Raw genomic sequence first — 26,604 nt, 5'->3', positions numbered from 1 at the left:
GTATGCGAGTTCTTCAACATAACATGCATCAAGCTACATGAACTTACTGGTCGATGGGGAATTTTGATGGAACAGTGTGTATTCATCTACATAAACCTTATGTATGGCTAAAAGAATAGTGACGATGTTGGTGTACGTTGCTCATCTCCAAGGATGTCACGTAAAGGGGCTCAGCCAGATGCAGAGAAATCCCCATATGCCGTGTAAAAATTTACTCTTCATCCTGATGTTATTCCTCCTCCCCACTGATGAATAGAGACTCGAGCCAAGTAATAACAGCGTCCATATTGTCCTGGGTCATGCGGCCAGATGCGGTGGGCGTTACAGTAGTGCCATGGCGGCGAAGGTGTGCGCGCAGGTTTGGGGTGCTAGAGAAGGGCACCTATGATAAATCAATTAGCAATCACTTGGTATGTTCCTCGGTCATAATACCCTCACCGTGCGGCGCTCACAGTTGGCTACACGACAGAACAGCTCACCGTGATAGACAATGAGCTGACCATCTGGAGTCTATTTCAATGTTGATTTCATTAGTTAGCGATTGTCTGATTGAGTGAAGGATTCAAAGGCTGGGTCAATCCTCTAGATTGGCATGCAATTACTTGCTCAAATGAGGGAAGATTTAGCTCCCCAGCTGCAGCCTCCCTTAGGTAGCGCTGGTAAGGGGCACATGAACGCAGAAACCGGGGAACAACAGGAGGTGAGATCTTGTTGATGGGATTGTTTGTCACTTGATTGAAGTATTGTTTAGTTAAGATGAGATAATTGCCTAGAAGGATAAACGTTGCTGGGATGACTTCCACGTGGAGAAGGGACAATAAAAAAAACAGGCATTGTGGGAAGGAGCATTTGAAGTGCCCAGGTGGTTTCCCATTATACCCAGTTAACAACTGGAATCCTCGCTTGGAATCTCTTTAGGCCATTTTTCATACTTGGGAGAAGTCGATCCTGACTTCCTGATTTAGACTTTATATTGTAAGTGTTGACAAGTCTTGGAATTGGGAATTTGGGTGAATTAACTGGTCTCTTACCAGGAAGTTCGACTATCTGACTTCAAATCTACTATTCACTGACTTCCGACTCCGAATGCACTCACTTAGGATTCAAGTCAGTCGATATAGTACCTACATATTCAGGCAGACTTCCTGAGGTCTTAATGAACTTATCCGGCTATAAGCGCATGCGGTACATGGTTTCTTCAAGCTAGATGATAATATCCCTACTAGAGAACTATTAAGTGTTGACTTATTCATTAGCAATTGGTCGCCTGTTGTGAGAAATATCTTGAAGGTTCTTTCAAGTATCTCAATTGATAAGACCGGACCTGGTCACAGGGTGGGAAATTAAACCCCCCGGCGGTAAGCTGCGCAGAAACGTCGCCTTACGGTGCCTGGAGAATGGGCCATGTTGACGATTTGATTCAGTGTTGGTTGATTGTACCTAATTAGGTCAAGCTGTGTTGGATGACTCTGGTGTGGAAGAGAGGAACCGAAAAAAAGCGTATGGGAGAAGAGAACTCAAAGTGTCCAGGTGGTTTTTCATGTTGGGCAGGTCTTGTCTGTATGTTCCTCCTCCAAGCTTGGCCTCATCTACAGTTCAGCGTTGTGGGCCTGATCTTCTGTCCCCCTCCTCATGCTCTTCCTTAACTGGCTCATTGTTGGTAAATAGTATCCTGTACCAAGCAATGGCAGAATCGTTGTTTGTCTCTTTCTCTCTACCGGTGAAGAGTCCTGATACTAATTAATTGTAGCCTCGGTAGGTTGGGTATCCGACTGAATGGCTCTGTCCAGGTGACTGCCACTCTATGCCAATGGAGGTGGTTCTGGAGGTTCCTAGAGGTGAAAATGAAAATCTTCAAGAAATTAATTAGCAATAGTTTGACATAGTAATAAATTGTCAGGTAGCACTGTCAGGGAGCTCACTCGACGTTGCTCGCAGTTAGGAATCCGACAGAACGCCTAACCGTATTTCACCAAACTCTCTCCATTCGAGGTCTGTTCCAATATCAACTTCACCGATTAACAGAATTTTTATTAGCTGAAGAGCCTTTCCAAATTTCCAACGCCGGTTCACGTGTGCGAGTGGACAGGACATTTACTCACCTGCTCGTAATGTGGGAGACGCAACTCCCAAGTGGCTCCATCTTGGAGGTAACGGCTATGGGCTGCGTGAAAATGCAGCAATGCAGGAACAATAGCTTGTGGTATCTTGGTGGAGGGTGTTGTTTTGAATTGGTTTGAGTAGTTAATCTACATTACTGTAGGATATGAATGGCTCTTTTCGGAGTTGTTCGAGTTTGACGAGAAAAAGCCAGAATATGATTTATATAAGGAAGGACCCCTGGGGAGAAGGAGCAACGGAGGTGGTTTCCTATAATAGAAGAATTTTAGCCAGTCCTTTCTATACACTATTTCTTCTCTCACCTCACTGTTACTTCAGCAACATGTCTACCCATGGGCAATATTTGTAGGCAACTTTTGGTACTTGCAAAGGTTCAAGTATAGATATATCGACACTCATATCCAGATTATATATGCCAAATGCGTGCCATTCTTAGAATACATCGTCAAGTGGGTTGAAGTAGCCAGGCAGACCACGTGGTTGCATTATCAAACAAAGAGACATCCATCAGCAACTTACCTGTCTAAAGTGTAGATTAGTGCTGACTAGGTATTAGTAAGAAATGACCTGGCATTTGGGCAAAATCGTTTCTATCCTGTATTCAAGATATCTAAATTCAGAAATAGGGCCCTCCGCTAACCACGGACTCAGAATCTCATATTGCCTATGTACTACCTCGAGTTAATTTTTCGCAATGATATCCTAACCTTGTACCATTATATGTAACCAAGCAACATTCAAAATCCACATCTTGTCATGACCTCTCCCAATGAGGTTCGCAGGACTCAATTTATATAGATACTATCTATAACCCGCGGAGGTAGGGCCTAGAAGAGTTATATAACCTCGCTTATCCGCGTATAACTATACTAGTAGAGCTCGGAGTATATATAAGCAACTCAGAGTTCAGTTTGAATACAAGCGGTACTAGTGTTATACATTCGCAGTAGTATCGTAATACTCTTCTCACTCTGATTGATATATACAAGATATCTAGTCCACAGACTAACAACCGACGATCCAGTGGCTGTCCCGTTGCCACCCTTCGAGTTACTAGAATTAGTACGATGCATCTCACCAGCATTATTGTTTTGTATGGTGTTGATTGGGAAGGGGAAGTTAGTTACAGCGTCTGAACCATAATTGAAAATATCTTTCTCTTTATTGATTAATACATCTGTAATCACATTCAGAGTTACAGGATTTACCAATCGTAGAAGGAGATCCCAGTGGCCTACCTTCCTTCCTCTTGTATGGCATGAGTTATTATTACTAGTAAAAAGCCCATCTCAATCCCTGTCATTTACGAAGAAGGGCTTTTATGCCAGAACACAGGCTTGGATAAATTTTGATGTTGAGTTGATTCGTAAAATTCAATAAAATGTCCTAATATATACATTTAGTCCGCAACCATACCATTCCCTAGTTGGATGCGGCCATAGCCTGCCGATTCGCCATGCTTCCCGTAGCCCTGAACAGAGCCGGATTTCTGAGGAAGTTCTCATGCGCCCGGAACTCTCCCTTGGGCTTCTTGGGCTCCCTGGCATTGGGATCCTTGCCATAACCACCACCACCAGGGGTGTTGACAATGATACGATCACCAGCGCGCATATCGGCGGACGACTTGCCACTCATACCAACATGTCGCACCTCCTTAGTGATTGGGTCATGTCTAACCCAAATATTGACACCGCGCATACCCGGTGATCCACCAGCAAGGCCGTATGGTGGGTTCACACGTCGTTCAGAGAGAATAGACACCTGTACAGGGATGCGGAACTCAATATCGCGAACACAGCCATCACCACCGCGGTGCAGACCGGCACCACCACTGCCCTTGCGAATGGAGAACTCGCGGAGAATGACGGGATACTGTCGCTCGAAGATCTCGGGATCGCCAATGCGGGTGTTTGTCACACCGGTGTGAACCCCGCTCTCGCCTTCCCAGTCGGCACCGGCACCGGCACCGCCGGCAATGGTCTCATAATAGCCGAAACCCTTCTTAACCTCGCCAGTCACGGAATCCTTGCCACCATAGCCGAAGGTCAAGTTGTTGCACGTTCCTTGTGAGGCAGCGGCTGTGTGGAACGCCTTGAAGATCAGATCGATGACGCGGTTTGTGGTCTCGCCGGTTGATCCAACCGTTGCAGCTGTGAAGGAGGGGGTCAGGAGTGTGCCCTTGGGGCAGACGATGTTGATGGGCTGGAGACAGCCCTGGTTGAGGGGAATGTCGGAAGAGATCATGCAGCGGAGGCAGTACTGTGATAATGTTAGCAAAATTCACGCACAACAAGGAAGAAAAAGGAATGAAAAAGAAAGGAAGGAGCAGAGGGGAACTCACGAGAATAGCGGAATACATGCAGGCAGGTGGGCAGTTAAGGTTGCCGTGATGCTCAGGCCCGGTGCCTGTGAAATCGAAGACAGCCTCTCCGGTCTGGGAATCGATGGAGATACGCAGTACCAGTGGAGTACCATCATCGGTATAGTCGACGGCCTCAAGATCAGCACCCTCGAAGCGGTCGGAGAAGACTTTGAGAAGCTCACGCACGGACTGGGCGGCGTTCTCCTGAATGGCATTCATGTAGAACTCGACCACAGGCCAGGTGTACTCATTAACAAGTGCGCGAATGAGTTGAATACCTCTCTGGTTAGATGCGACAGCGGCCTTCAGATCGGCAATGTTGTCCTTGAGGGTACGTGTGCCACTGCAGCCAGGGTACTTTGCGGGCTCGTTGTACAAGATGTCGATCAGGCCCTCTTCATCGAAGACACCCTCCTTGATCATCTTGAACGACTCGAATGAGGCGCCCTCCTGCCACAGCTCGGTGGAGTTAGGGGGCATGGATCCGGGAATGATACCGCCGATATCAGCGTGGTGGCCACGGTTACCGACATAGAAGAGGATCTTTGTGGGGTTCTCGTCGTTGTCGAACACGGGCGTAATACAGGTGATGTCCGGAAGGTGAGTACCACCGGCGATGGGGTGGTTGCTGAGAATCACATCACCAGGCTTGAGCTCTCCCTTCTTGTAACGGTTGGCCTGGTATGCGATCGCGGAAGCCATGGAGCCCAGGTGACCGGGAATGTGAGGCGCGTTGGCGACAAGACCTCCGCTGGCGCTGAAGACGGCGCAGGAGTAGTCAAGTCGCTCCTTGATGTTGACTGAGATAGAGGTCTTCTGCATGGCGTTACCCATCTGTTCGGCCACACTCATCAGGCGGTGACTGAACACACTGAGGAGAATGGGGTCGATGGTGTCGGTGCTGGCAGCCTTGCGTTCGCTGTCAGTGATCTCGAGGATGACGTGCTCGGGGAGCTTGATAGCCTTGCTGTTGGTGTCGACGACGATTGTCTGGGTCTTGTCAATGATCATAGCGGGTCCCTTAACGCGAGCACCGGCAGGCAGGTTGGTAAGGTTGTGGACGGGAATATCCATCCATCCCTCGTTCTCGAAGTAGACCTTTGCAATGGACTGCCGAGTGAACTCGGAAGGAACTGATGACTCGAGCTTGGCCAGTTCAGCGAAGGGGTTTGAGGTGTAAACGTCCTTCGCTTTTCCAACACTACGAACACGGACATCCTCGATCATGATGTCACGAGGCTGAGAGAAGCCAAATTCCTGCTCGTGACGACGGGTGAAAGCGTTTCCAAATTCGGCAAGATCCTCTGGCTGTCGGATCATCAATGTGGTGTCACTTCCTCGGTAGCGCATGTTCAGGTACATCTCGTGCTCAATGGAGTCCAGACCGAAACCTTGGGCAGCCAGGCCCTCCTCACCTTGTGCGCGAAGCTTCTTGAAGCGAGACTCCACGCGTGGCGCAATATCAGGGTGGAAAATCAGGGACTCGGGCTCCTGGGTCTCGACGGTCACGTCGGCAAGAGCCATACCATATGCGGAAAGAATACTGGAGTATCGCGGGATGATGGCGCGACGAATTCCCAGATCGCGAGCGACGAAAACTGCGTGCTGGCCACCGGCACCACCGAAGCAAGCCAGATTGTGGTTGGCGGTCTCGTAACCACGTCCCTCGCTGAGAGTTCGGATGGGACGGGTCATAGTGGCATTGGCAATGGACAAGAACCCACAAGCGACCTCCTCGGGCGTTAGGAGGGAGTCACCATCCTTCTCCGAATTGATGGTGGTTGTCACCTCCAGGAACATCTTAGTAACAATGTCTGTGTTGAGAGGCTTGGGGAATGATTCTTTAATGATGCGACCGAGGAACAGGTTGGCATCTGTCACGGTCAAAGGTCCACCCTTTCCATAACAGGCTGGACCAGGGTTAGCGCCAGCGCTCTCCGGGCCGACCTTGAAGAGACCATTCTCCCAGGACAAGATGGAACCACCACCTGCAGCAACAGTATTGATATCGAGCTGGGGTGTTTGGATAGAGATTTCTGCAAGCGTGCTCTCGAACACGTGCTCGAGCTCGCCTGAGTATCGGGCCACATCGGTACTGGTACCACCCACTAATTTCCATCGTTAGTTCCGTAAATTATGCCTAGCGTATAAGAGGAAAGAAATCTTACTGTCGAATCCGAGTAAGGGTGTTGCGTCACTGGGGTCGTAACAAGTTCTGGATACACCGACGACACCGCCAGCAGGCCCACTCAGGACACCACGGAGGCCAGCGAAGTTCTTGAAGTTAGTCAGACCACCATCAGATTGGTTGAGGAATAACTTCTTGCCGTTCTCGTCTTCGAGTAGGCCCTTGAAGCCCTTTCTAAAGCTCTCGAGATAGCGTGTTGTGACGGGGGTAAGGTACGCATCAGCGACGGCTGACTGACTGCGAGGGATGAGTTTTGCCATGGAGGAAAGTTTCGAGGAGATGGCAACGTTGAAACCCATTCCCTTAGCAAGATCTGCAACGGCAAGTTCATGATCAGGGAACATATATGAGTGCATAAGAGCAACCGCAACATCGCGGAATCCCTCGTCCCAGAGGCGCTTCAGATCGATGCGGACTGCATCAAGGTTTGGGCTCTTGAGAATGCGCACTGCCTCTCCTGTGATACCTTCCCGCAGGTCGACATCGGCATTGATATCGATAGTCGTTGGTTCTGGGTTCTCGGCCCAGCCCTCAATAGTCACACGCTCATCGACCTCAACAACAGTTTCATATAACTTGTCGAGACGTTTTACTGTGAGATCGAACAGGTCTGGACGGGCCTGGTTTCCAATTTTGAGAGCTTCCTTGAAGCCTTTCGTAGTGATGAAGGCCACACGCTCGCCTTTCCGCTCCAGAAGTGCGTTAGTGGCAACTGTGGTACCCATGCGAATTGATTCGACGCATTCAAGATCTAGTGGGGTCCCGCGGGGGATGGTGGTTCCTGTTGCGATTTCCAGGATCTGTCGGATACATTCTGTTGGTGCATCGCTGTACTCATCAGGTGACTCAGATAGTACTTTGAGAATGACATGTTCTTCACGACCAGGTAATTGAGCCCAGGCGTCTGTGAAAGTGCCACCTCGGTCAATCGCGATCAGAACTCCTCGGGATGCCATTTTGTTGTCGTAGATGTCGTTTGCCTTTCGTTCCTCCTTTATTGAAATCCCCAAAACCGTAATGATTTGAATAGTTGCATTGGAAGGTATTCACACACCATTTAATAGTCCCGGCTTGCACGGACAGTCCAGGCCGAGATAATCGGCTTAAGGTTAGATTTGCCGATTGCCACCGGGCGATGCAAGTAGCGGCCGGTTGAGGGGGGGGAGATAAGGGACAGGCGGCTCAACGGCCCGGCAACTCGACAACCGGTGAACTCCAACTCGGCTGAAAAAAGAGATCAACCGTGTGGAATCAGCTAATAGTCCCGACCCTCTTTCCAAGGTTTCCCCGTAATAAGATGACAATCACTTTCATCCCCGCGCTATTTTGTGGCGTCCACTAACCCCAGGATGTAGATAAGCCATATCCACACACTATATGACTCCTAGATATAGAATAGTTAACTGCTAGCCAAGTCTCTTCCCCATATCACCGGAAGACTTTTGATCCTTCACTTCCCCAATTCTACACACACTATCTAGCTTCAATGGCAAGCAATATTGTGACACAGCCGGAGACAGAGCTGGGCATGCTCAAGTCTCCTGAGATGACCAAGGAGAAGTCGAACTCCGATGACAATGAACTTGGTAGCACAATTGTGACCTATGACCGCAAGGCAGAGAGCAAAATGTTGCGGAAGTTTGACGTGAGTTTGGCTGAAGGCCGTCTGTACGAGGGAATGAAACTGATTGTGTTCGATTCAGTTTTTTGCGGTCATCCCCCTTGGTATTTTCTACATGATGGCTATCCTGGATCGGAGCAACCTGGGAAATGCGAATATTGCTGGCATGCCTCAGGATATTGGTCTCACTGGGAACCAATTTGGCACTGCCACTACCCTACTGTACACCTAACCCGTCTTACTAGCATCCTACGTACCGTTTTCCTAACAGACATCCAGATACGCTACTTATGTTCCCTTTGAAGCCCCCGTTTCAATCTTAGTCAAGAGTGTTGGCCCCAAATTTTTGATTTCGGCCTCCGCCTTTTGTTGGGGCTCTGTCACTCTGGGAATGGGTATGAACCACATATTCTCCAACCTGCTCGCTTCTTTTCAGGAACATACCTCGCTGACAATATGACCAGCCTTTATCCAAAACTACAAAGGTCTCTATGTCTGCCGTTTGCTGATGGGCCTGTTTGAGGCAGGCCTCATCCCCGCAAGTGAAGTTTACCTGGCCTTGGTCTACAATCGAACCGAAAGAGGACGACGGATGTCCTTGTTCTACACATTCAGCTGCCTAGCCAGTGCTTTTGGCGGTCTGCTTGCATATGGACTGACACAGATCCATGGACCTAACGGGTTCGAAGGTTGGAGATGGCTATTCTCAGTGGAAGCAGCCATCACCATTGTTCTAGTGCCCATCTTCTTCTTCATCTTCCCAAGAACTCCCGTTGAAGCCTGGTTCCTGACTGATGAGGAAAAACGCATCGTGCGGGCTCGTTACGACAATGATCCCCACTGGGCGTTCGATGAGAAGTTCTCTTGGGTTGAACTTGGCAAGGTTTTCAAAGATATCAAGTTCTATGCTTTCTTTGTCTACCAGTTCTCCATCAACCTCACACAGTTTGGATTCACTACCTTTTTGCCGACCATCATTTCGGGCCTCGGGTATACCTCTATTCATGCCAACTTGATGACCGTCCCCATCTATCTCTCGGCTCTTGCAGTTTTCCTTGTCATTGCCTTCGCTTCAGACCGTTATGGTATGAGGGGACCGTTCATGGCTGGCCCTGCAGTGCTGATTCTTATTGGGCTCATCTTGATGATTTCAGTTGAGAATCTGAATGTTCGCTTCTTCGCTTGTTTCTGTGAGTCATATCGATTTTAATTGCCCCACACTATGGAAAGAAAACTAACAGATAAACAGTGACTGCATTCGGCCTATATCCGGCAGCAGCGCTGTCCATGATGTGGCTACAGGATAACGTCGCAGGATTTTATAAGCGGTCCAGCATGGTCGGCTTTACGCTGACTCTGGCTAATACGTCCGGCGTTGTTGTGGGGCAAATCTTTACTGCCGAAGACCAGCCGTACTATAAGAAAGGCCTCTCCATTTGTCTCGGTTTTTGTGTTCTAGCTATTGTAATCGCCGTCGCTCTGATGGTGGGCATGAAGATCGTTAACAGGAGGAGAGAGGCAGCAATTCGTGAGGCAGATGCGGCCGGTACTCCGCTCCCTCGTGAACCCGAAAAGGGAGACTGGGACGTGTATTTCAGGTACTCGATCTAAAATACGTGTTTGATCGCAGGGTATCAGGACAAGCCAGTACTCTAAGGAACTTGACAGATGGGACGAGACGACACACGCTGTCTAGCAGACTACTTTTTGAGAGCATCTCATACCCTCAAGGGCTCCAGTATATCCATGTTACGTGAACCTGTTTTGGCACCTGGGCAACCATGAAGTCCTGTTACCAATTGGTATCTTGTATATTGAATAAAGAAGAGAGATAATTTCTGCTTTCCGACACGTGCATGGCTTCATATGCAGTCTTGGAATTCTCCAAAACTCCACTACACTAGTGATACGGAAGTCAGACTGCAATTGGTTGTCCAAAGCGCGACTTGGGAGTTGTTGCTAGTTAAGCGGTGACAATACCGTACTATTAAGGTATTGATACATTTATACTACATCACGTACATACGCACTCCATACAAAGAACATATATATCGAGAGATATCAAGAATAAATTGGACATTATTCCAAGTCATACTAGAATACGTACTCCGTAGAATTCTCGAACATATATTCTCGCCCCCAATAGTTTCTCACTACTAGTAGGGAGTACATAGCATCAGACCACGAATAAAATATTTTCTGGAGGAGCTCCCGATAGCCCAACTTTAACCTTTTCCCACATTAATAATATACTGCACAAATCAAAACGTTGCAATTTCGTTAGGCGAAATCGCCAACTATCGCCAATTACCAAATAGGACGTGTCTAGCTATATATGGACAGATATATGGGACCTCTGAAACAGAAACCCCACAACCCCCGCAGATAAGACTCGGCTGATCGGAGAACTTCCCGAGGCTTTGAGCCTTGTTGCCGTGTAAACTCCTCCAGGATCCTGCGTACTTAGACAATTTCGGCTTGTGCTGTAACAAGTGCTTCATTGCTTTATCGTGAACTAGACTTCTATGGATCGTGCGGAGTCGTCCGGCGGAGAGTCACAAAGACCCGCGAAAAGGGCAAAGAGGAGCTCGGTTGCGTGAGCCAATACCCACGACCCACCGGTCTTCTACCCCTGTTCGTTTGGGATGTTCTGGCTAAATCGAATATCCCTAGATGCCGGAGATGTCATACCCAGAAGATTAAGTGCTCTGGAGGTACACCATGCAGTGCATGCTTAACTGCCGGTCAAGCGGGTGCTTGTAACTATCCTTTCCGAGAGCGGAAAGTCACAATATCTGAGCAGTATGTCAATCCCTCACAGAATTGTCTATATACGCTTTTATCCTATCTAAGAACGCTATAAAGCTACCTGAAACAATTGGAAGCCGACTCGCAAGCTCTGAGACATCAGAATGAATCTGCACCCGGCCAACCTAGGAGTCCTGGGGCTGATGTCGACCAGATGCTGGACTCGACAATAGTATCTGCAGTATCAGACCTCGGGGTCGTAAACCCGTTGTTTGATGCACGCCGGGAGCAGCCACCCACTCAGATAGTAACGGAACCGTCCTTCATCGGCGAAGCGGCATGTGATGCCTTTATCGAGAGACTCCTGCAGTCGCTCAGTCACAGAGAAGCAAACTCACTTCCGGCTCCACACAAATACATCATCAATGTTCCTGGTGGACGTATGCCCGCCATTAACTATACCTTACCCGAAAGAGTCCACGCCAAACTCCTGATCCAGGTGGCCGCGAGGTTCATTGGAAATGGCCAGCATTTATTTTTAACCTCGTATATGGAAGAGGTTGACAGCGTCTACAAGAAAGATGCTGAACCTAGCCCTATATGGTTGTGCAAGTTGTTGGCACTGCTCGCTCTTGGTGAGTTGTACTCGAATAGGCGACGCGGTAACGGTGACAATAGAGCACCAGGGGAAGAATACTTCGTATCTGCTTTGAGTATTTTACATGATCAATATGAAGATACCACAACTCTACATGTTGAGGTTCATCTCCTGCTCGTGAGTGATCTTCATATTCTCCCATCTCTCTTAAACATATCTGACTATGGCAGGCCTGTTACTCCAATGCGCTGGGTCGCGTTAGATCTGCCTATACTTATTCGGGTATTGGGGTGAGAATCGCTCTAAGCCTCGGCATGCATCGATCATCATCCTCTGTACATACAAGTCCTGTTGAGCGCGAGTCCCGGCGGCGAATATGGTGGTCTCTTTATCTTTTTGACCGATTGACTTGCTCCAAGCTTGGCCAGCCAACTGCTGTGAACGACGATGACATTGATGTGGAACTGCCGACGATGGAAGGTCTGACAACGGAAGAGAAAGAGGAGTTCCCAGATCCAGGTCATTTGTTCGCGAGCGTTGGCCTTGCAAAGATAGCAGGAAACATATGTAAGCAGTTCTCCCCTAATCCGACACAGCCTCCCTCCTCTTCCCAAGAATATATAACGCTAAAATTCTGATACGAATAAAGTGAGTGATATATATTGTATGCCAGGACGAAAGAAGACGCATTTTGTGAAGAGGGTCCAAGGTATTCTGAGGAACCTTCGAGACTGGGATGACACGTTACCCCAACATCTCACACTCCGCTGGGACGATTCGAACCGTCATGTTGCCAGTCTCCATCTCTGCTACAACCAGTGCATAATCCACACAACACGACCGATTCTACTACACTTATTCCGGGCGCAGTTCTGCCTAGATGGCTCCCGCACTGCAGACCAGCCGTCGCAGAGCTTCTCGCCGACGACAACCGCGTTGGCCGATAGCTGCATGAACGCGGCACGTACAAACAACCGGATCCTGTCCAAACTATTTGTGGACGGCACACTGGCCACTCTGGGGTACTGGGATGCGCACTACCTTTTCTCCTCCACCCTGATTCTCCTCATGGCTGCTGTCATGAGTCCCAGTCAGTCTACCTCCGACGCAGTTGACACAGCCCTCAGTGTGCTCTGCTCTATGCGTGATGATGGCAACGTCCCTGCAACCGATTACTACGAACGTCTTGCACTGGTACAGAAAGCAATCGCTGAGCTGGGGCATGACGTGAAGAAGGGGAGAGAGATTGTGCCCATCATCACTGCTACGCAGACTACTCAGGTAATGAGTACGGAGCTTGAAAGGGCACGGATAGAGGAAGGTGGCTGGGTTGCACAGAATAGTGATGTTGTTGATGCAATGGGAGGAGAAAGTCGAGGTGGAGGTGGTGTTGGTATCGAGAATTTCAGGCTAGAAGACAATTTTGACGCGCTGGCCAATCCTTATATTGATGGCTTCTTAGCTGAGAAGTCTTTTACATGGCCGAATGCTTTCCCGGGTGGAACTACTTTACAGCAATTTGCCAATGAACTTGGCGTTAGCTTTGGGCTGCTTGAGCCTCATGGATAGAAAGGTTCCTGATATACACTGTTTTCTTTCTCCTTCGATTCCTAAAGCATGCTTAGCGCGTTTCGCACGACGCCTCCAACTTAGCCTAGTTTTCTGAACTGTATTCAAATTGATTCTATTTTGATTGTTTCGTAAACTAGATAACATGTAACATGATTTTGCGATGGGAGAGGAGGTCCATACGGACAACCATGCAGAGCTAGCCAAGGATCACCCCCTCAACCAAAGATATATAAATTCACCAATCAATAGCTGCCAACAGGCCAGTAAGTATCATGGCAGATGGTCTAATAGATTCCAGTATTCTAACGGCCAGTGAGCGTCGTAATAGCATTTGCACAATCCTTTCCAGCTCGGGCCAAGATTCCAGAGTCTTGCTGCACCAGAACGAAGCCGGCGCCGAGCTTGTTCAGAGCCCAGTCATGCAGCTCTGTATTCTCGTAGATGCCAGCGAGACCGAAGATCTTGCCATGCTTCTTGCATGCGAGACTCACAGCCTCGACAGCTGACTGGAACTCATTGCTCTTAAACTGGGCAGGGACGCCAAGCTCCGTAGACAAATCATTCGATCCGATCAGCAGGACATCAATTCCATCCACGGCAGCAATCTCGTCCACGTTATCAATGCTCTCCTTGGTCTCGATCATCACAAAGACTGATGATGCATTGGAGTTATTCTCGCTAGTGAAAACATCGACCGGTGTCGCCTGGAGTCGGAAATATGGCAGCTGGCCTGTCATAGATCTCTTTCCAATAGGAGGATATTTGCAAATGGAAGCCGCACTTATAGCATCATCTATGGGAGTAGAAATTAGCAAAGGGAATAAAATTTTGGGATGTTCGTCATACTTTTGCTGTGAATATGGGGGAAAATAACTCCCATGGCACCTCCGTCCAAGACACGCTGCACGAACCCGTCTCCACACTGGTAGGGGACACGGACAAAGGGCGTGATACCTGCGCCCAGGCCAGCCATACAGAGAAGACTTGCATCATTGAGAGATAGGGTCGAGTGTTCTAGGTCGATAAAGAGCGCATCATATCCACAGTTGGCCGCGAGCTGGACCACTTGCGGGTTGGTGACTAGTCGGATACCGAATGCCTATCATCTCTAGTTAGCAAGATAGATACATAATTATCACACTGTAGTGACTAGCGGTGAAACATACTTTGCAGATTTCGCCCTTGGCTGTTTTCTGCAGCAGGTTGTTTGTGTAGCTAGTAGAACCCATATTGGATAAAAAATGAAAATAAAGTTAAATCGATTGGCAACCCAGAAAGCTGGTTTCAATTATAGGAGAAGAATCAAGATATTTTAACATGAGCAATTGCAATCCGATGACAGTTTTTGTATTGATCAGGATCTATGGTGGTTACCGGCACCGGCTGATCCAAGCCGTACCCTTCTATCCGGGGGTCGGCTCTTCACCTACCGTGCCGTAACATGGAGATAGCGCGGTTCGGTAATTATTTTCCGACTTCATGAGTAATTGCTCCAGGTCTACATTCCCAGATATCGGGCTAATGCGCCGGGGAGATGTTGGGGTAATGTATTTAGGTGAGAAATGCTGCGCTAAAGATGCGGAGTAGCAAGTGCCTGATACGAGAATTCCCTTCCATTCCGCCCTTCGAGCTTTATTCTATCGGAAAGATGTTTGAAAATATCCCCATGGGTCCTGCGGACCCGTTTTTTTATCTGAAGAAAAAGGCCGATGAAGATAATCACCCAGATAAGGTCGACATAGGGGTAGGGATATACAGGAGCGAGCAAGGGACCTACCAGGAGCTGGCTGTTGTGAAGAAAGTAATCACATGCCAAAGCATAGCCTAACTCATGAGAGGATTTTGATTAACATGATAATAGGCAAAGAAAATACTGGATCAGCTTGACTTGGGACATGATGTATGATTCCAAATGTAGTGACTAGGTCCCAAGTCTTCTCGCTGACCAATAATTCAGTATGGACTCACTACTGGAGATGATCGATTCCTCAAGCTCGCTGCCGAAGTAATTTTTGGCAATGATAATGAGGCGTTAGTGTCAGGGCGGGTTAGTTGGCATCTCGATAATGTTTTCGGATTAGCAGATGTTAATTCCCCAGACTAGATTGCATCTGTCCAGACCCTTTCAGGTACAGGAGCCAACCACATCGCCGCTATCTTCCTCGCCAGACTACTGGATACGAAGCCAGCCGTCTACCTCGGAACACCTACCTGGAATAACATGAAGCCGCTCTGTGATCATGCAGGATTAGAGACCGTCGAATACCCATACATTGACCCGCAGACATCCAAATTCTCCTTCCAGCCCTGCATTGACGCAATCAGAACCGCACCTGCTGGGAGTGTATTTGTCCTACAGGGCTGCTGCCATAACCCTACCGGCAAGGACATCACACCGGAACAGTGGCAGCTGTTCGGAGAGAAAATCAAAGCCCATGGTCACCTGGCTTTCATCGACATCGCCTACCAGGGACTTGGTGACGGGTTAGATGAGGATGCCGCGGGCGTTCGGATACTTTCGCGTCTTGGCATCGATATGGTCGTGTGCCAATCATTCTCAAAGAATTTTGCTCTGTACGGCGAGCGCTGTGGAGTGCTGCATATAGTCACAGGGTCGGCCGAGGCTGCGAAAAATACCAAAGATCAGCTGCGTAGCCTGATACGTCGCGAGTACTCCTCCTCGCCAGCTTATGGATCACGGTTGGTTACGATCGTGTTGGAAAATCCCGAGCTGCGTCGGGAATGGTAAGCAATTTGCTTCTCATTGGTCATTATTTCCAGTCGCTGATCATTTATTTCTATGAAGGGTCGAGGAACTTACGTCTATGAAAGCGAGATTACATCAGAACAGACATCGACTATACAAAGAACTTTCGACGGTTCTCAAAGTATGATGCCTCCCCTTGTTCAACACAAAGACTCCAGCTGTTAATATCACCTACTTTACAGACACCAGGTAATTGGAAACATATTGTAGAGGAGAAGGGGCTCTTTTCGTACGCATTTCCCTCTCCATTCAAAATAAGTTACGATAACTGACCGTTGACTAGGTGCCTCGCCCTCAACCCCGCACAGTGCAACGCACTGATTGACAATTACCACGTACATCTCCCAGTTAGCGGCCGTATCAATGTCGCTGGGTTGAGTACAAATAACATTGAGCGGACAGCCCGTGCGATTGATGCAGTGGTCCGAAGTAATTTGTCTTAAATCCCGTGGGATAGCCGATGGGTAGTTCATTTTCTGGTTTAAATTGGCTATATCAAATAAGACTAGAATATATAATTGCCATCCAGATATCTTATTAATTAGTAAATTGCAAGAGACCTTGGTGTCCCTTGTTAAGTTTGTAGAACACATAATTAATATTCATCATTGTAGCATGCAAATTTACTAAAGGAGTTCAGAATATTGACCACGGCGTGCTAAATTCAAATGATTTTCCCTATACACTCACTATATATTTCACAACTCACCAGCGAGACCACCCATATCCGCATCGGGGCACTGAGGTCTACAAGCATCCCCTACGTATATATCTGAAATTTTAGTGTATTCGATTTCAGTGTTGAACGAGTCCACGCGTCGTGAATTACTTTAGCTTGAACAACCACCGTGGACCCATTCCCCAACCTTTTGATTTGGCACATTTTCTTGCTTGAACGTTGGAAGTACCACTTGATTATGGATACGAGTGACCAGAATATTCAGAGTCATAATTTGGACATGCAATCACCTCCAAATAAAACATGTTATTTTGTAAAAAATTAAAACTAGCTAAGTAGGACAATTTTCCGATCGCCATTACGCCCTGAAACCCGCACGGTTTGCCGCCATTGTAAGCATTATTGGAAAAGCAATTGACAAAGTGACTTTGTTTTGGTCACCAATTTGCAAGATATAGACGGATTAACATCTTCAGCCTCCCTTTTAGAGATATTCCTTCTCCTCGTGGGGCTCTGTCACGTCCTCGGACGTGAAGCTGCAATGTCCCATAGGTCCCACGACCGGCACCGAACCCCATTGGACAGGTAATAGAGCCATATCCTGATCATCATTTTCCGATTCCATCCCTGCGTCAACTGCCTCATTGAATTCACGATTCGGATCAAAAGCAGGGTGACACGCCGCAGAAATGGCAAAACTGCAACTTCCCACAACGGGCATGCCCGACTTAAACCGCTTGAAATTTACTCCAATGAGGCAGGAAACCATAAAGACCCCAACCCCAAGAGTGCTAATATGCCCAACCAATGAGTATCCACATTTAAGAAGATCAAAGATTTGCTGTCTCTTCATGTTTGGATCGTACGCTTCAACGGATACCACAAATAGAGTTCGTGAGAGAAGCCAATGTAGAAGACTAGATACAACCACGAGTGGGATTGCGTAGCGGTAGGGTAATGATAGGAAATAGGAACTGCGCTGCGAGAGGGATGGACTACCCGAGACTCTGAGTCCTTTGCGATTGATAGCGTAACTGCTCCATTCTGCGGCGATAGTCATTGTTGTCAGGAGGCTGTTGAAGGCGAAGTAGAGGAAGGATAAGGTTAATTGGGGTAGGTTAGCAATTATCACGTTAGGGATTAGAGTTTTGGGCCAGTGATCGCCGGTGATTAGGCTCGCTGCGTCTATTGAGCCTAGGTTTGCTGTCCAAATGCTTTTTGGGCCGGATACAGTGGTAAGGACGAATATAAAAAGGCCGAAACAGGCAAGGACGACCATAATGCAACTACAGATATATTAGTTGATAGGTTCAGACGTGTAGGTAATGATGGTGTAGATGGAAAACTTACAAGGATATACTGATTAACCATCGCCTGCGGGAAACGGCACTACTCCAACGTTTTCGCGTCCCAACATACTTCCTTGGTTCATGCGGTGGCCATTTTTTGATTGATCCTGATAGAACCGAAAGCATGAACCCCGATTTTCGGTCGAGAAGACATCTGCCCTTCGTATATGGATCCGGGCGACGCAGAAAGGAGGCGATGGCATCACCGATGGTCAGGATGGGGGCTTCACTCATACTAAACCACATGTAGCAAAGTATAGCGGCCTTGAATAGGTTGAATGCAATAATGACCATGACTAATGGGAAAGAGTACTGCAGCTTGCAAAACTGTTCCACCCTTTCGGCGAGACAGTAATCAATCTTCCTCGAGGAACCAGAGCTTATCATGGTCCAGTTGTCTTGCTTGATTTGAGATTGAATAGTCGGCAAATACTCGGCGCAGTCGTTGCTCCTATGTGGTGGACAAAGCCAGCGATATGTATCTCCCTCTAGGTGCATGGAAGTAGGAATGTATACATCCTGCGTCCCAAGGTAAATATATGTAGCGTTTGTCGGCATTTGCTCGGTGGCAAGAATGAGGTTGCCATAAGTTGTTTGGAACCTTTGCGCATAATTATCGACACATTCTTGTGGCTCGAGACGCTTTAGAGATTTGCTTTTGGCGGACTCAGAGAGTCTGTTGAAAGACTCCAATTTGTCTGTCCCTGGAAGTGGTCCTTCTAGGTCTGGCGAGGCTATTTTTTCTAGATCTCCATTTCCTAGAAAGATACTGTAGGCTGTGACGGAGGTTGTCGAGAATATTGTTGAGTTGTAACTTTTCACCTTGGTTAGCGCGGGTGTTGTTGATGCTTAAGTAGAGGAAGGAATCTCGTACATGAGATGGAAAGGGAGAGAGGAAAATGCTAGACATATCCATAAGAGCGATCTTCCCTTAGATACGTGGAACAGGTTGCGGATACTGGGTACTCCAATATCGAGCCATTTTCCCTTTTGGTGAGCTCGGTCGATGTTTTGTCTTGTCGGTGCAGCGAGGCATTGCTGATATCGCTATTAGTTGATTAGAAGGAATATTTGGGATATTTGTAAAGTACCATTCCAAAGTTGCTAGCAGAAACAAGAGCCGTGCTCAAGACGTTGATCAACAGATGGAAACCAAGGTCCAAATGGTGCACTTTCTTGCAGTCGCCCTCGTACAAAATCCCCACGGTGTCATCCTGTCGGTCATGAGAGATAGTATAGAGCATAAAAATGAGGTTGAAAAGGAACACGATCAGACTGGTCATACAAGCCAGAAAGATAGTGAACTTCCAGCCTTGGAACCTGTCTCCGAAGTGAAAGGGCCAACTACGTTTGGGCTTGGACTCTAGTTTTTCTGTGTCTCTCTCTGAGTATCTTTCAGACTCGCGCTCAGACGTATTTTGGATCAGCGGATCTGCGCTTTTGTAGGGGGAGGGAATTGATATTAATTCTGTGTCGCGGTTGATTAAGGCCCTATTCCACATGGTGGAAAGTCATTCGAGGACTGACTGAGAAGGTCTGGGAGGAGGCAATGACGGAAACAAAGTTCGAGCCAAGATAAATCAGGGACTGGCTAGCTTATGTACAAACTCGTCAAGCTGGATTGAGCCGCAGCAAGAACATTAGCTCGGGGAATTTTGAACGGAGCCTCAAGTCAGGGCGGAGGCCCTTGGCAAACAGTGCTTTGGTAATAAATGGATAGCTGCATAATTTGCGGCCCATTTTGCGGCCCATTTTGCGGGGCTTGAGCGGCTTTGGGCCAAAAGACTGGCTAGGAATTTGTAAATATCTAATTGTGTCCAGGTGCCCTGGAGCACAATCCCTGCTAGGGCAATGGACTAATGTCTAACGCTCTTGGCGTGACTTGGAATGTTCGATCCTTACGCTTGTTTGGGATACGATGGCGCTCCAACTATTAAGCTATATATAGTAGACAACCGAAATTGAAATAATCTACGGAGTACTCTGTACAGACCCACGAATTTTGCCCGAGATCATCGAGGAATTGATCGGTTGACAGCCCCAATGTATTGGCTCAGTCAGCCCATCACAAAAATAGACCCATGAGGTCCGTGCACCCTTTGACATTCTTCTATCCCGGTAGGAGTAATTTTTCTTTTCCGCCCCGAGCTTGACTATCTGACAGCTATTAAAAATTGTGGTGGGTACATGGGTGAAAATAGATACATGAAAAAAAAAACAGTAACCAGGTCATAACACTGTCAACTATACACCAATCTAGTCCGCACGCTTGACGTCCACAGCTGGGCCAGAATACTCTTTCCGTCCCTTGATGACATACATGACGAGACTAAGAATGAAAACCGCCCCAAAGATCACGACACTCCAGTTGAAATTTTCAGCAGTTACCGGCAGCTCGCCTGGCCAGAATGACCAAAACATCGCGAAAACAGAGTAACATAGGCCAATGATGTTCACGGCCAACCCCCAGTTCCGCCCCAAATCCCACCGATGAGCAGGCAGGGAATCAGGATAGCGGATCTTTCGCCAGATCATACACGTGATCGAGATCACGTAGGTGTACATCAAGGCAGCAGTATTAAGAGAGATGATAGCGTTGAATGCGGTATCAGAGCCGATGTTGATCAGAGAAAGCAGGCAGCTGAGGATGCAAGACAAGGCGATAGCATTGACGGGGATCTTGCGCTTAGGGTCAATTTTGGAAATCCATCGGGAAAAGGGAAGACCCTTATCACGAGCGAAAGCCCAAGTTTGGCGAGAGGTGGAGGCGTTGAACATGATGTTGCTAAAAATAACAGGCAACAAGATAATGGATGTTAACCCGTTGACGCCTGCTGTGTTAGTAGCCTGCTTGAACACGTAGAGGAATGGGAACCCGGTAACGTCGTTAAGAGAATCCTCGACGGATGGGGTGGCGAAGAGGTAGGCAACTAGCAAGATAGCAGCCATGATTCCATTGATGAAATATCCCCAGGCCATAGCCCGTGGTACGTTCCGGCCGGCGTCCTTGATTTCTTCTGACATATGCGCACATGCATCGGAACCTAAGGGCTAGTTAGTTTCTTTTTTACAGTAATTGTCTCTACATGGATGGATAGGTAAGCCTTGGAGATAAGCGAAACTTACTAAGACAACCGTAGATAGCCGAGATTTGTCCAACCATCACACTCACTCCCATTGTAGGTAACCCCCCTAGATTTTTCCAATCCGAGACGAAAACCGCTTCAGCAGATCGGTGAGGAGACATAGCCCACAGGAAGATCAAGATCACTGCCCAGCAAAGGACGTGAAGAATCATCAAGATGTTACTCATCATTGGCATCAGGTCCGACGCATACACATTAAACAGGTATGACACCAGAACCATCGAGAACACAAGTAGAGTACCCTGCCAGCCTTTAGGATCATAATCCGGATTGCGAACACTGATCAATCCTTGGATTATGGTGCCAGTGAGGAAGGACCCAGAAGCGGTTCCGGCTTGCCATGCCAGGACGGACATCCAGCCAGTGATGTAGCTGAGGAACTTCTGGTGTCGGGGTGAGGAAAACTCTGATACCCAATGGTATTGGCCTCCGTCTGTAGGTGCTATCGAAGCCATTTCCGATAACGACGCAATGATGAATCCGAATCCGATAAATGTCCAAATGTATGACCAGAACATGCCTGCTAAGCCTCCATTCTCCAATCCCTGGTAGTCCGAACTTGGAAATAGTTAATTTGTTTGTTCTGTATCCCTGTCACTTGAACAATTTCAATTGGCTCACATGATCAGATATTCCCAAGTGGCTTGCAAGACTGATGCAAAGCTTAATGCTGCAAGAGGTCGCATGTTTCTCTAATTGATGTCGCAGAGCATTAGCTATGGATGTAAAATCTGCAAAAGCGAGTAAACAAACCTTGAACTCTTGAATTTTCCCCATGCGATGCATTTCATCGTCGTCTCGTGCTGTCCCGCCTTGTTTAGAGGCCCCTGGATCTCTATGATCTATACCCATATCCAGCGTCTCCAAAGCGGTCGCCTTCGTTGAGTTTTCCATGATGCGTGCCAATCCAGGCAAAAGAGTGGCAGAGGTAGAAATGGATTCAGAACTAGGGGGCCGAGGGAGTAAAGTATTAAATTCTACATAACTATGTACCTCCATAGAGGGCCGGAATACCCGTGAAACAATCCCCTTGCAGTGTACCCGTGTTGCGTGCTGCCCCACCGAGGGGCACGGGAAAGACGGGCGAAGCATTCGAAGACTTCCATATCGCCTAATTAATATTCAGTCGGCGTGTGTGTCGCTTTAACATCATGAGATAATTTGAATTTGTTATCGGGGCTAGAGCGGCTATTGTTTCAAAGAAAGCAAGTTTTTGAGGCACTAGGCCAGGGCTGCATGGACCAATTCCTTCGTGCCTTTACTAAGTGGGGGAATATATAGCGACGATGTAACAATGTCTTTTTAGAAAGTCCAAAGTACTGAAAATCCGACAAGACATTATTATCATACTATCGAATCTTGAATGGTGTGCTCCACCGGGGCCACATGCTTATTATCTTCACTCGATGTACCTGACTCGGACGGGGACAGATAAGGCTTTCCCGTCAGCATATTGTCTATTTTTTCTACTCTGAACCAATGCTTCTGGAAATATTGTTTGGGTTTCGTTCATGACCCGACGTGGAATAAGTGGAATTCTTCAGAAGCTAACTTGGAATTTAAAGTGCTGAGGAATAGGGGGACGCCTCATCCAAATGAGGAAATTAAATATTCAACGACCTTTACAAACCCTGCAATCCGGGTATTTCTCCCTCATGCGCACCCTTTTTTTTCCCATGGACATCCTAGTAATGTTCGGTGCTACTGTGGCGCACTAGTGGCTCTCATATCGTTGACTTGATGATATGTCTTGCATTTCTAGCGAACAAGGGACAAGGGTTGATCGCCATAGGAGTCCTTTTGACCATTCGATCTCAAGAGCTTCCCATTTGACCATCTGTGTTCCTCTCCCGATTCAATAATTGAAAATGCCTTTATCTCTCTCTCACACGTTCAAAATGTGAAAATCTCAGGTTCTAATTTTTTTTCCCCGTTGGTGTTTACACGGCTCCTAGATTGTTATGTCGACCACTTCGACGACATGGCCGTCGGATGTGAGCCCTCCTCTTACGACAGATAATGACCATAACCATAGTGGACTAGTTGTGGTCATCACCGCGGTCAGCTTGTGTCTGGTTTTATTTTCTCTCGCAGCGCGCATGTTCTCTTCTTACCATAGGAATAGATTGCAGCGCGATGATTATACATTTGGGGTTCTCGTGGTACAGTACTATCCACCACATTGTAAAATGACAGTGCTTGAGCTTCTTGCGAGCGTCTTGCCTCTGAACTAACAAATTAATAGCTTGCAGCAATCGTCCAGATTATAATCGTGTTTTGTGAGGTCCACTATGGGTGGGGAACTCCGATCGATGATATCGAGAGCACAAGGAAAGAGCAAATGTTGAAGGTGAGTTGTTGTGGACGAGCTCAAATCCTTTTTCAATCCTCTAGGATGATTGACATTACGAAGATAGTATATGCTGCCGATATCTTCTCCATTGTTGTGCTCGGCCTTTCAAAGATGACATCTTGCATGTTCTATGAAGGCCTGTTCTCCCAAGTACAACGTCGAATTCCCTACGTCATTCTTCGAGTCATGATTGTATGGACAATAATATCCGTGCTTCTGTTGGGAATTCGGTGTTCTTCCAAACCCTGGTCCGATATCAGTGCCGCTGAGTGCAGTGGATTGGTATGGCTTGCCCCTGCCGCAGAGGAGTAAACCACTGACAAAGCTATAGCCTCCCCGCTGGAAAGCCATAACAGCCCTCGACATTTCCACTGAGGTTTTACTCCTTGTATATGCCGCACTTGCAATCCATGGAGTCAGGATATCGACAAAGCAAAAGATCGTCGTGTTTTGCGCCCTCGAGAGTAGGGTTTTGTAGGTCTTTTCACTAGAACTGTGATTTGGAAACTAATTTGTTGACACCATGATAATTGAATAGGCTCATCCCCATCGCTGCGGTTCGTCTGCACTTCATCCTAGTCCAACTCTCTTCAAATGATCCAACTCTACTTGGGTCCTTTGCCACGGTATCGACGGAGATATACATAGGCTTAAGTGCCACCTGCCTCTTGACGGCCTTTCTCAAGTCTTTTATTGCAGTTTACGAGGACGATATTGGAATAACATATACATATCGGCAGCCGTCAAAGTCTGATTCTCGGTCGAGAACCACTGCGCCGAGGGACACACTGTCTAGCAGGTTCTCCCGTAGTGTGAGAACAGGGCGAGGAATAAGGGGCTGGGAGCGAGAAGAAGACCCGATTATCGAATCATCCGGGGGTATTCAAGGGTTACAGATTATGAAAACGGTGCAATTAAGTGTGCGAGGCGAGTCGATAGAGCTATCAAATCGAGGGGGAACTACAGGTGCCCAATAAACTATTCCAGGCTTCATTTGGCTTGACCTAAAACTAGAATCTGACCTTGAGGGTGTGGGTGGAGCTTGGAAGGTTGAAGATAAAGACGAGGATTATATTCGTCTCGGCTGTATAAATAGACCTACGTAGTAGTTCTGTATCAATCGCTTGATCAACTCGCACATTGGACATGATGATGAAAGTGCTTTCTCCATCCCCAAGAGAAATTATGCCTTTTCAAGGTGGCATCTATTCAAGGCAATAATGATACGATACCATCAGCGGCGTTTACTCCATAAAGGATTTTAAGCACAGACATAGTAAGTATCCAAATTGCGCGTATAAAATGTGCAGCGTGGGAATTAAAGTGAAATAAAAGTATAGAGGGAACTCCGTGCTAGCAAATTGTGAACCTACGAGCCCATCGGCCCATAGCACCGCTAAATGGACTTCATGGTGAGCCGACGTTATTTGTCCTACTCCACCTCAACAAATACTGGCCGCAGATCTTACAGCATAGTTTCGGTCTCTGAGATTTGTCGGACGTATCGGATTTAAAGTCAGGCGAGCACTCCATCTGCAGGTACCTCGCAATGAACTTTTAAAATATAAACCCACTGTGGTTATACACCTCATCTTCAATCATTGTTCCCGTCTACATAACTCGCCCGATTAGATTAGACTATCTTTCAAGTAGAAAAATATCATAGAAATCACACCACCAACTCATCAAATATCCACCATAGCCGGACACCACGAAGCCACCATTCTCCCCCAGCAAGGTGGTCCCTTGTCTCCTGGCAATCGTCCCACTCCCAAATCCGGTCCAAATGATGTTTTTATCAAGGCCATGGCCGTTGCCTTGAGTCCCCACTACCATTCCTAGCGGGACTATGGTATACCTCCTGTCTCTATCTACCCCACTATGATCGGATCCGACACTGCTGGTGTTGTCGCGAAGCTACGGTCGAAAACACGCGGACAACTTTCAACTTCCCAGCTATGGACGAGACTGCGAGGAGCAAGGATGTTGATAACGTCTTCAATGGCTGGCTCAAGGCCGGTCTGCAGTCGGGTGAAGTAATCACCAGATCCACTACCCAGATCGGGGGTGGCGGTCTGGGCGGACTGAACGCAGCACTGGACAAGCTCAATGCCAATGTCAGTGGAACTAAAATTGTCGTGCCAGTCTAATGAAGTCTCTTTGACTGGTGTTCCTGGTGCCAATCAAAGTATGTTGTGGATGAAGAATGTGACTGGGCATTGCACAGACTCACAGGATTTTTATCGAATTCTAACTCTGTCTATAGCACGCTCACCTATCTTACCCCTGGTCGCGCGTATATATCCTTCTACTCTTCCAAGGTTTGATTACCACCTAACTGTTTTTATCATTCATAGGTACATAGCCAGCTATAATCTTCACCAACGAAACTTCTGGTATATACGACCATAGGGTGTGGAAAACAGGGCTTCCTGTCCGCTCAGCCGTAGACCTGGCCCTCACCCGCGGGTGACCCTCCGGACCCTCCACCCGACCCGCCCCGCGGGTGGGTAAGCGACCGAGTTATCGACCCTAAGGGTCGTTCACCTAGAGGTGTGACCCTTAAGAGGGTCACCCGCGGGTGAACCTCAGGGTCCCCAAATAAGACAAACAGGTAGAAAATATAACTTACTTACGATATATAAATTATATAGATTTAGAGAGGATTTCTGTGTATTTATTTATAACTTTTAATACAGTAGAAGAGTAAAGAATTAAGAATTAAGAGATAAAACCAGAAGAAAATTATATTCTTTATTGTACGAATAACAGTATAGGATATAGAGAATCAAATAGTGTAGTAAAGAAGTATATTCTTAATAACCTAAAGAAGGGGTTTATTATTCTAAGTTCCGCCCCTTATACCTTACTAATTCTTATAGTAAAGAAGCCTAGTAGAGGTCTTCGTTTCTATATAGACTTTCGGAGGTTAAATACGATAACTAAGAAAGATTACTACCCTTTACCCTTAATTAATAAACTTATACCAGACAAGTCTTTACCCGATCCAACTTTCCGTTGCGAATATACAGACCCAGAAGAGGGATAGCGCTTCTCAAGATCGGTCTGTTCGGTACCGCAATGCTCCGCTACATTTCGT

The 26,604-nt window shown here is 47.4% G+C and overlaps 10 protein-coding genes across 10 annotated transcripts; 5 read left to right on the top strand and 5 right to left on the bottom strand.

Annotated features, from left to right (window-relative positions):
- Nucleotides 1–229: 229 nt before the first annotated feature.
- On the bottom strand, nt 230–1,406 carry N7479_009705 (uncharacterized protein; the record flags this gene model as incomplete). Its single annotated transcript, XM_057257398.1, has 3 exons — nt 230–382; nt 439–510; nt 1,386–1,406. The coding sequence occupies 3 exons, from the start codon at nt 1,404–1,406 to the stop codon at nt 230–232; spliced, it is 246 nt and encodes an 81-aa protein (XP_057104856.1).
- A 2,137-nt stretch (nt 1,407–3,543) lies between these two features.
- On the bottom strand, nt 3,544–7,627 carry N7479_009704 (uncharacterized protein; the record flags this gene model as incomplete). Its single annotated transcript, XM_057257397.1, has 3 exons — nt 3,544–4,380; nt 4,463–6,591; nt 6,652–7,627. The coding sequence occupies 3 exons, from the start codon at nt 7,625–7,627 to the stop codon at nt 3,544–3,546; spliced, it is 3,942 nt and encodes a 1,313-aa protein (XP_057104855.1).
- A 530-nt stretch (nt 7,628–8,157) lies between these two features.
- Nucleotides 8,158–9,903, top strand: N7479_009703 (uncharacterized protein; the record flags this gene model as incomplete). Its single annotated transcript, XM_057257396.1, has 5 exons — nt 8,158–8,316; nt 8,375–8,514; nt 8,572–8,687; nt 8,757–9,482; nt 9,542–9,903. The coding sequence occupies 5 exons, from the start codon at nt 8,158–8,160 to the stop codon at nt 9,901–9,903; spliced, it is 1,503 nt and encodes a 500-aa protein (XP_057104854.1).
- Nucleotides 9,904–11,254: 1,351 nt separating this feature from the next.
- On the top strand, nt 11,255–13,207 carry N7479_009702 (fungal specific transcription factor domain-containing protein; the record flags this gene model as incomplete). Its single annotated transcript, XM_057257395.1, has 3 exons — nt 11,255–11,815; nt 11,869–12,205; nt 12,288–13,207. 3 exons carry the CDS (start codon nt 11,255–11,257, stop codon nt 13,205–13,207), a joined length of 1,818 nt encoding a protein of 605 aa, XP_057104853.1.
- A 305-nt stretch (nt 13,208–13,512) lies between these two features.
- N7479_009701 (HpcH/HpaI aldolase family protein) lies at nt 13,513–14,439 on the bottom strand (the record flags this gene model as incomplete). Its single annotated transcript, XM_057257394.1, has 3 exons — nt 13,513–14,003; nt 14,057–14,309; nt 14,377–14,439. 3 exons carry the CDS (start codon nt 14,437–14,439, stop codon nt 13,513–13,515), a joined length of 807 nt encoding a protein of 268 aa, XP_057104852.1.
- Nucleotides 14,440–14,858: 419 nt separating this feature from the next.
- Nucleotides 14,859–16,420, top strand: N7479_009700 (Pyridoxal phosphate-dependent transferase major region subdomain 2; the record flags this gene model as incomplete). Its single annotated transcript, XM_057257393.1, has 7 exons — nt 14,859–15,011; nt 15,072–15,110; nt 15,168–15,257; nt 15,315–15,955; nt 16,017–16,098; nt 16,160–16,206; nt 16,261–16,420. The coding sequence occupies 7 exons, from the start codon at nt 14,859–14,861 to the stop codon at nt 16,418–16,420; spliced, it is 1,212 nt and encodes a 403-aa protein (XP_057104851.1).
- A 720-nt stretch (nt 16,421–17,140) lies between these two features.
- N7479_009699 (uncharacterized protein) lies at nt 17,141–19,507 on the bottom strand (the record flags this gene model as incomplete). Its single annotated transcript, XM_057257392.1, has 4 exons — nt 17,141–17,942; nt 18,007–18,819; nt 18,880–19,043; nt 19,097–19,507. The coding sequence occupies 4 exons, from the start codon at nt 19,505–19,507 to the stop codon at nt 17,141–17,143; spliced, it is 2,190 nt and encodes a 729-aa protein (XP_057104850.1).
- A 754-nt stretch (nt 19,508–20,261) lies between these two features.
- N7479_009698 (uncharacterized protein) lies at nt 20,262–22,045 on the bottom strand (the record flags this gene model as incomplete). The annotated part of the gene is made up of 4 exons (XM_057257391.1): nt 20,262–21,049; nt 21,132–21,709; nt 21,773–21,843; nt 21,905–22,045. 4 exons carry the CDS (start codon nt 22,043–22,045, stop codon nt 20,262–20,264), a joined length of 1,578 nt encoding a protein of 525 aa, XP_057104849.1.
- A 1,067-nt stretch (nt 22,046–23,112) lies between these two features.
- On the top strand, nt 23,113–24,481 carry N7479_009697 (uncharacterized protein; the record flags this gene model as incomplete). Its single annotated transcript, XM_057257390.1, has 4 exons — nt 23,113–23,313; nt 23,397–23,786; nt 23,836–23,978; nt 24,043–24,481. 4 exons carry the CDS (start codon nt 23,113–23,115, stop codon nt 24,479–24,481), a joined length of 1,173 nt encoding a protein of 390 aa, XP_057104848.1.
- A 981-nt stretch (nt 24,482–25,462) lies between these two features.
- N7479_009696 (uncharacterized protein) lies at nt 25,463–25,654 on the top strand (the record flags this gene model as incomplete). Its single annotated transcript, XM_057257389.1, has 1 exon — nt 25,463–25,654. One exon carries the CDS (start codon nt 25,463–25,465, stop codon nt 25,652–25,654), a length of 192 nt encoding a protein of 63 aa, XP_057104847.1.
- Between the last annotated feature and the right edge of the window lie 950 nt (nt 25,655–26,604).

This window comes from Penicillium vulpinum, assembly GCF_028829585.1.
Source record: "Penicillium vulpinum strain IBT 29486 chromosome Unknown utg000004l_segment0_segment0, whole genome shotgun sequence".
Taxonomy (NCBI): domain Eukaryota; kingdom Fungi; phylum Ascomycota; class Eurotiomycetes; order Eurotiales; family Aspergillaceae; genus Penicillium; species Penicillium vulpinum.
The sequence above is the reverse complement of the archived record's forward strand: the minus strand, read 5'-3'. Positions and strand labels throughout refer to the sequence as shown.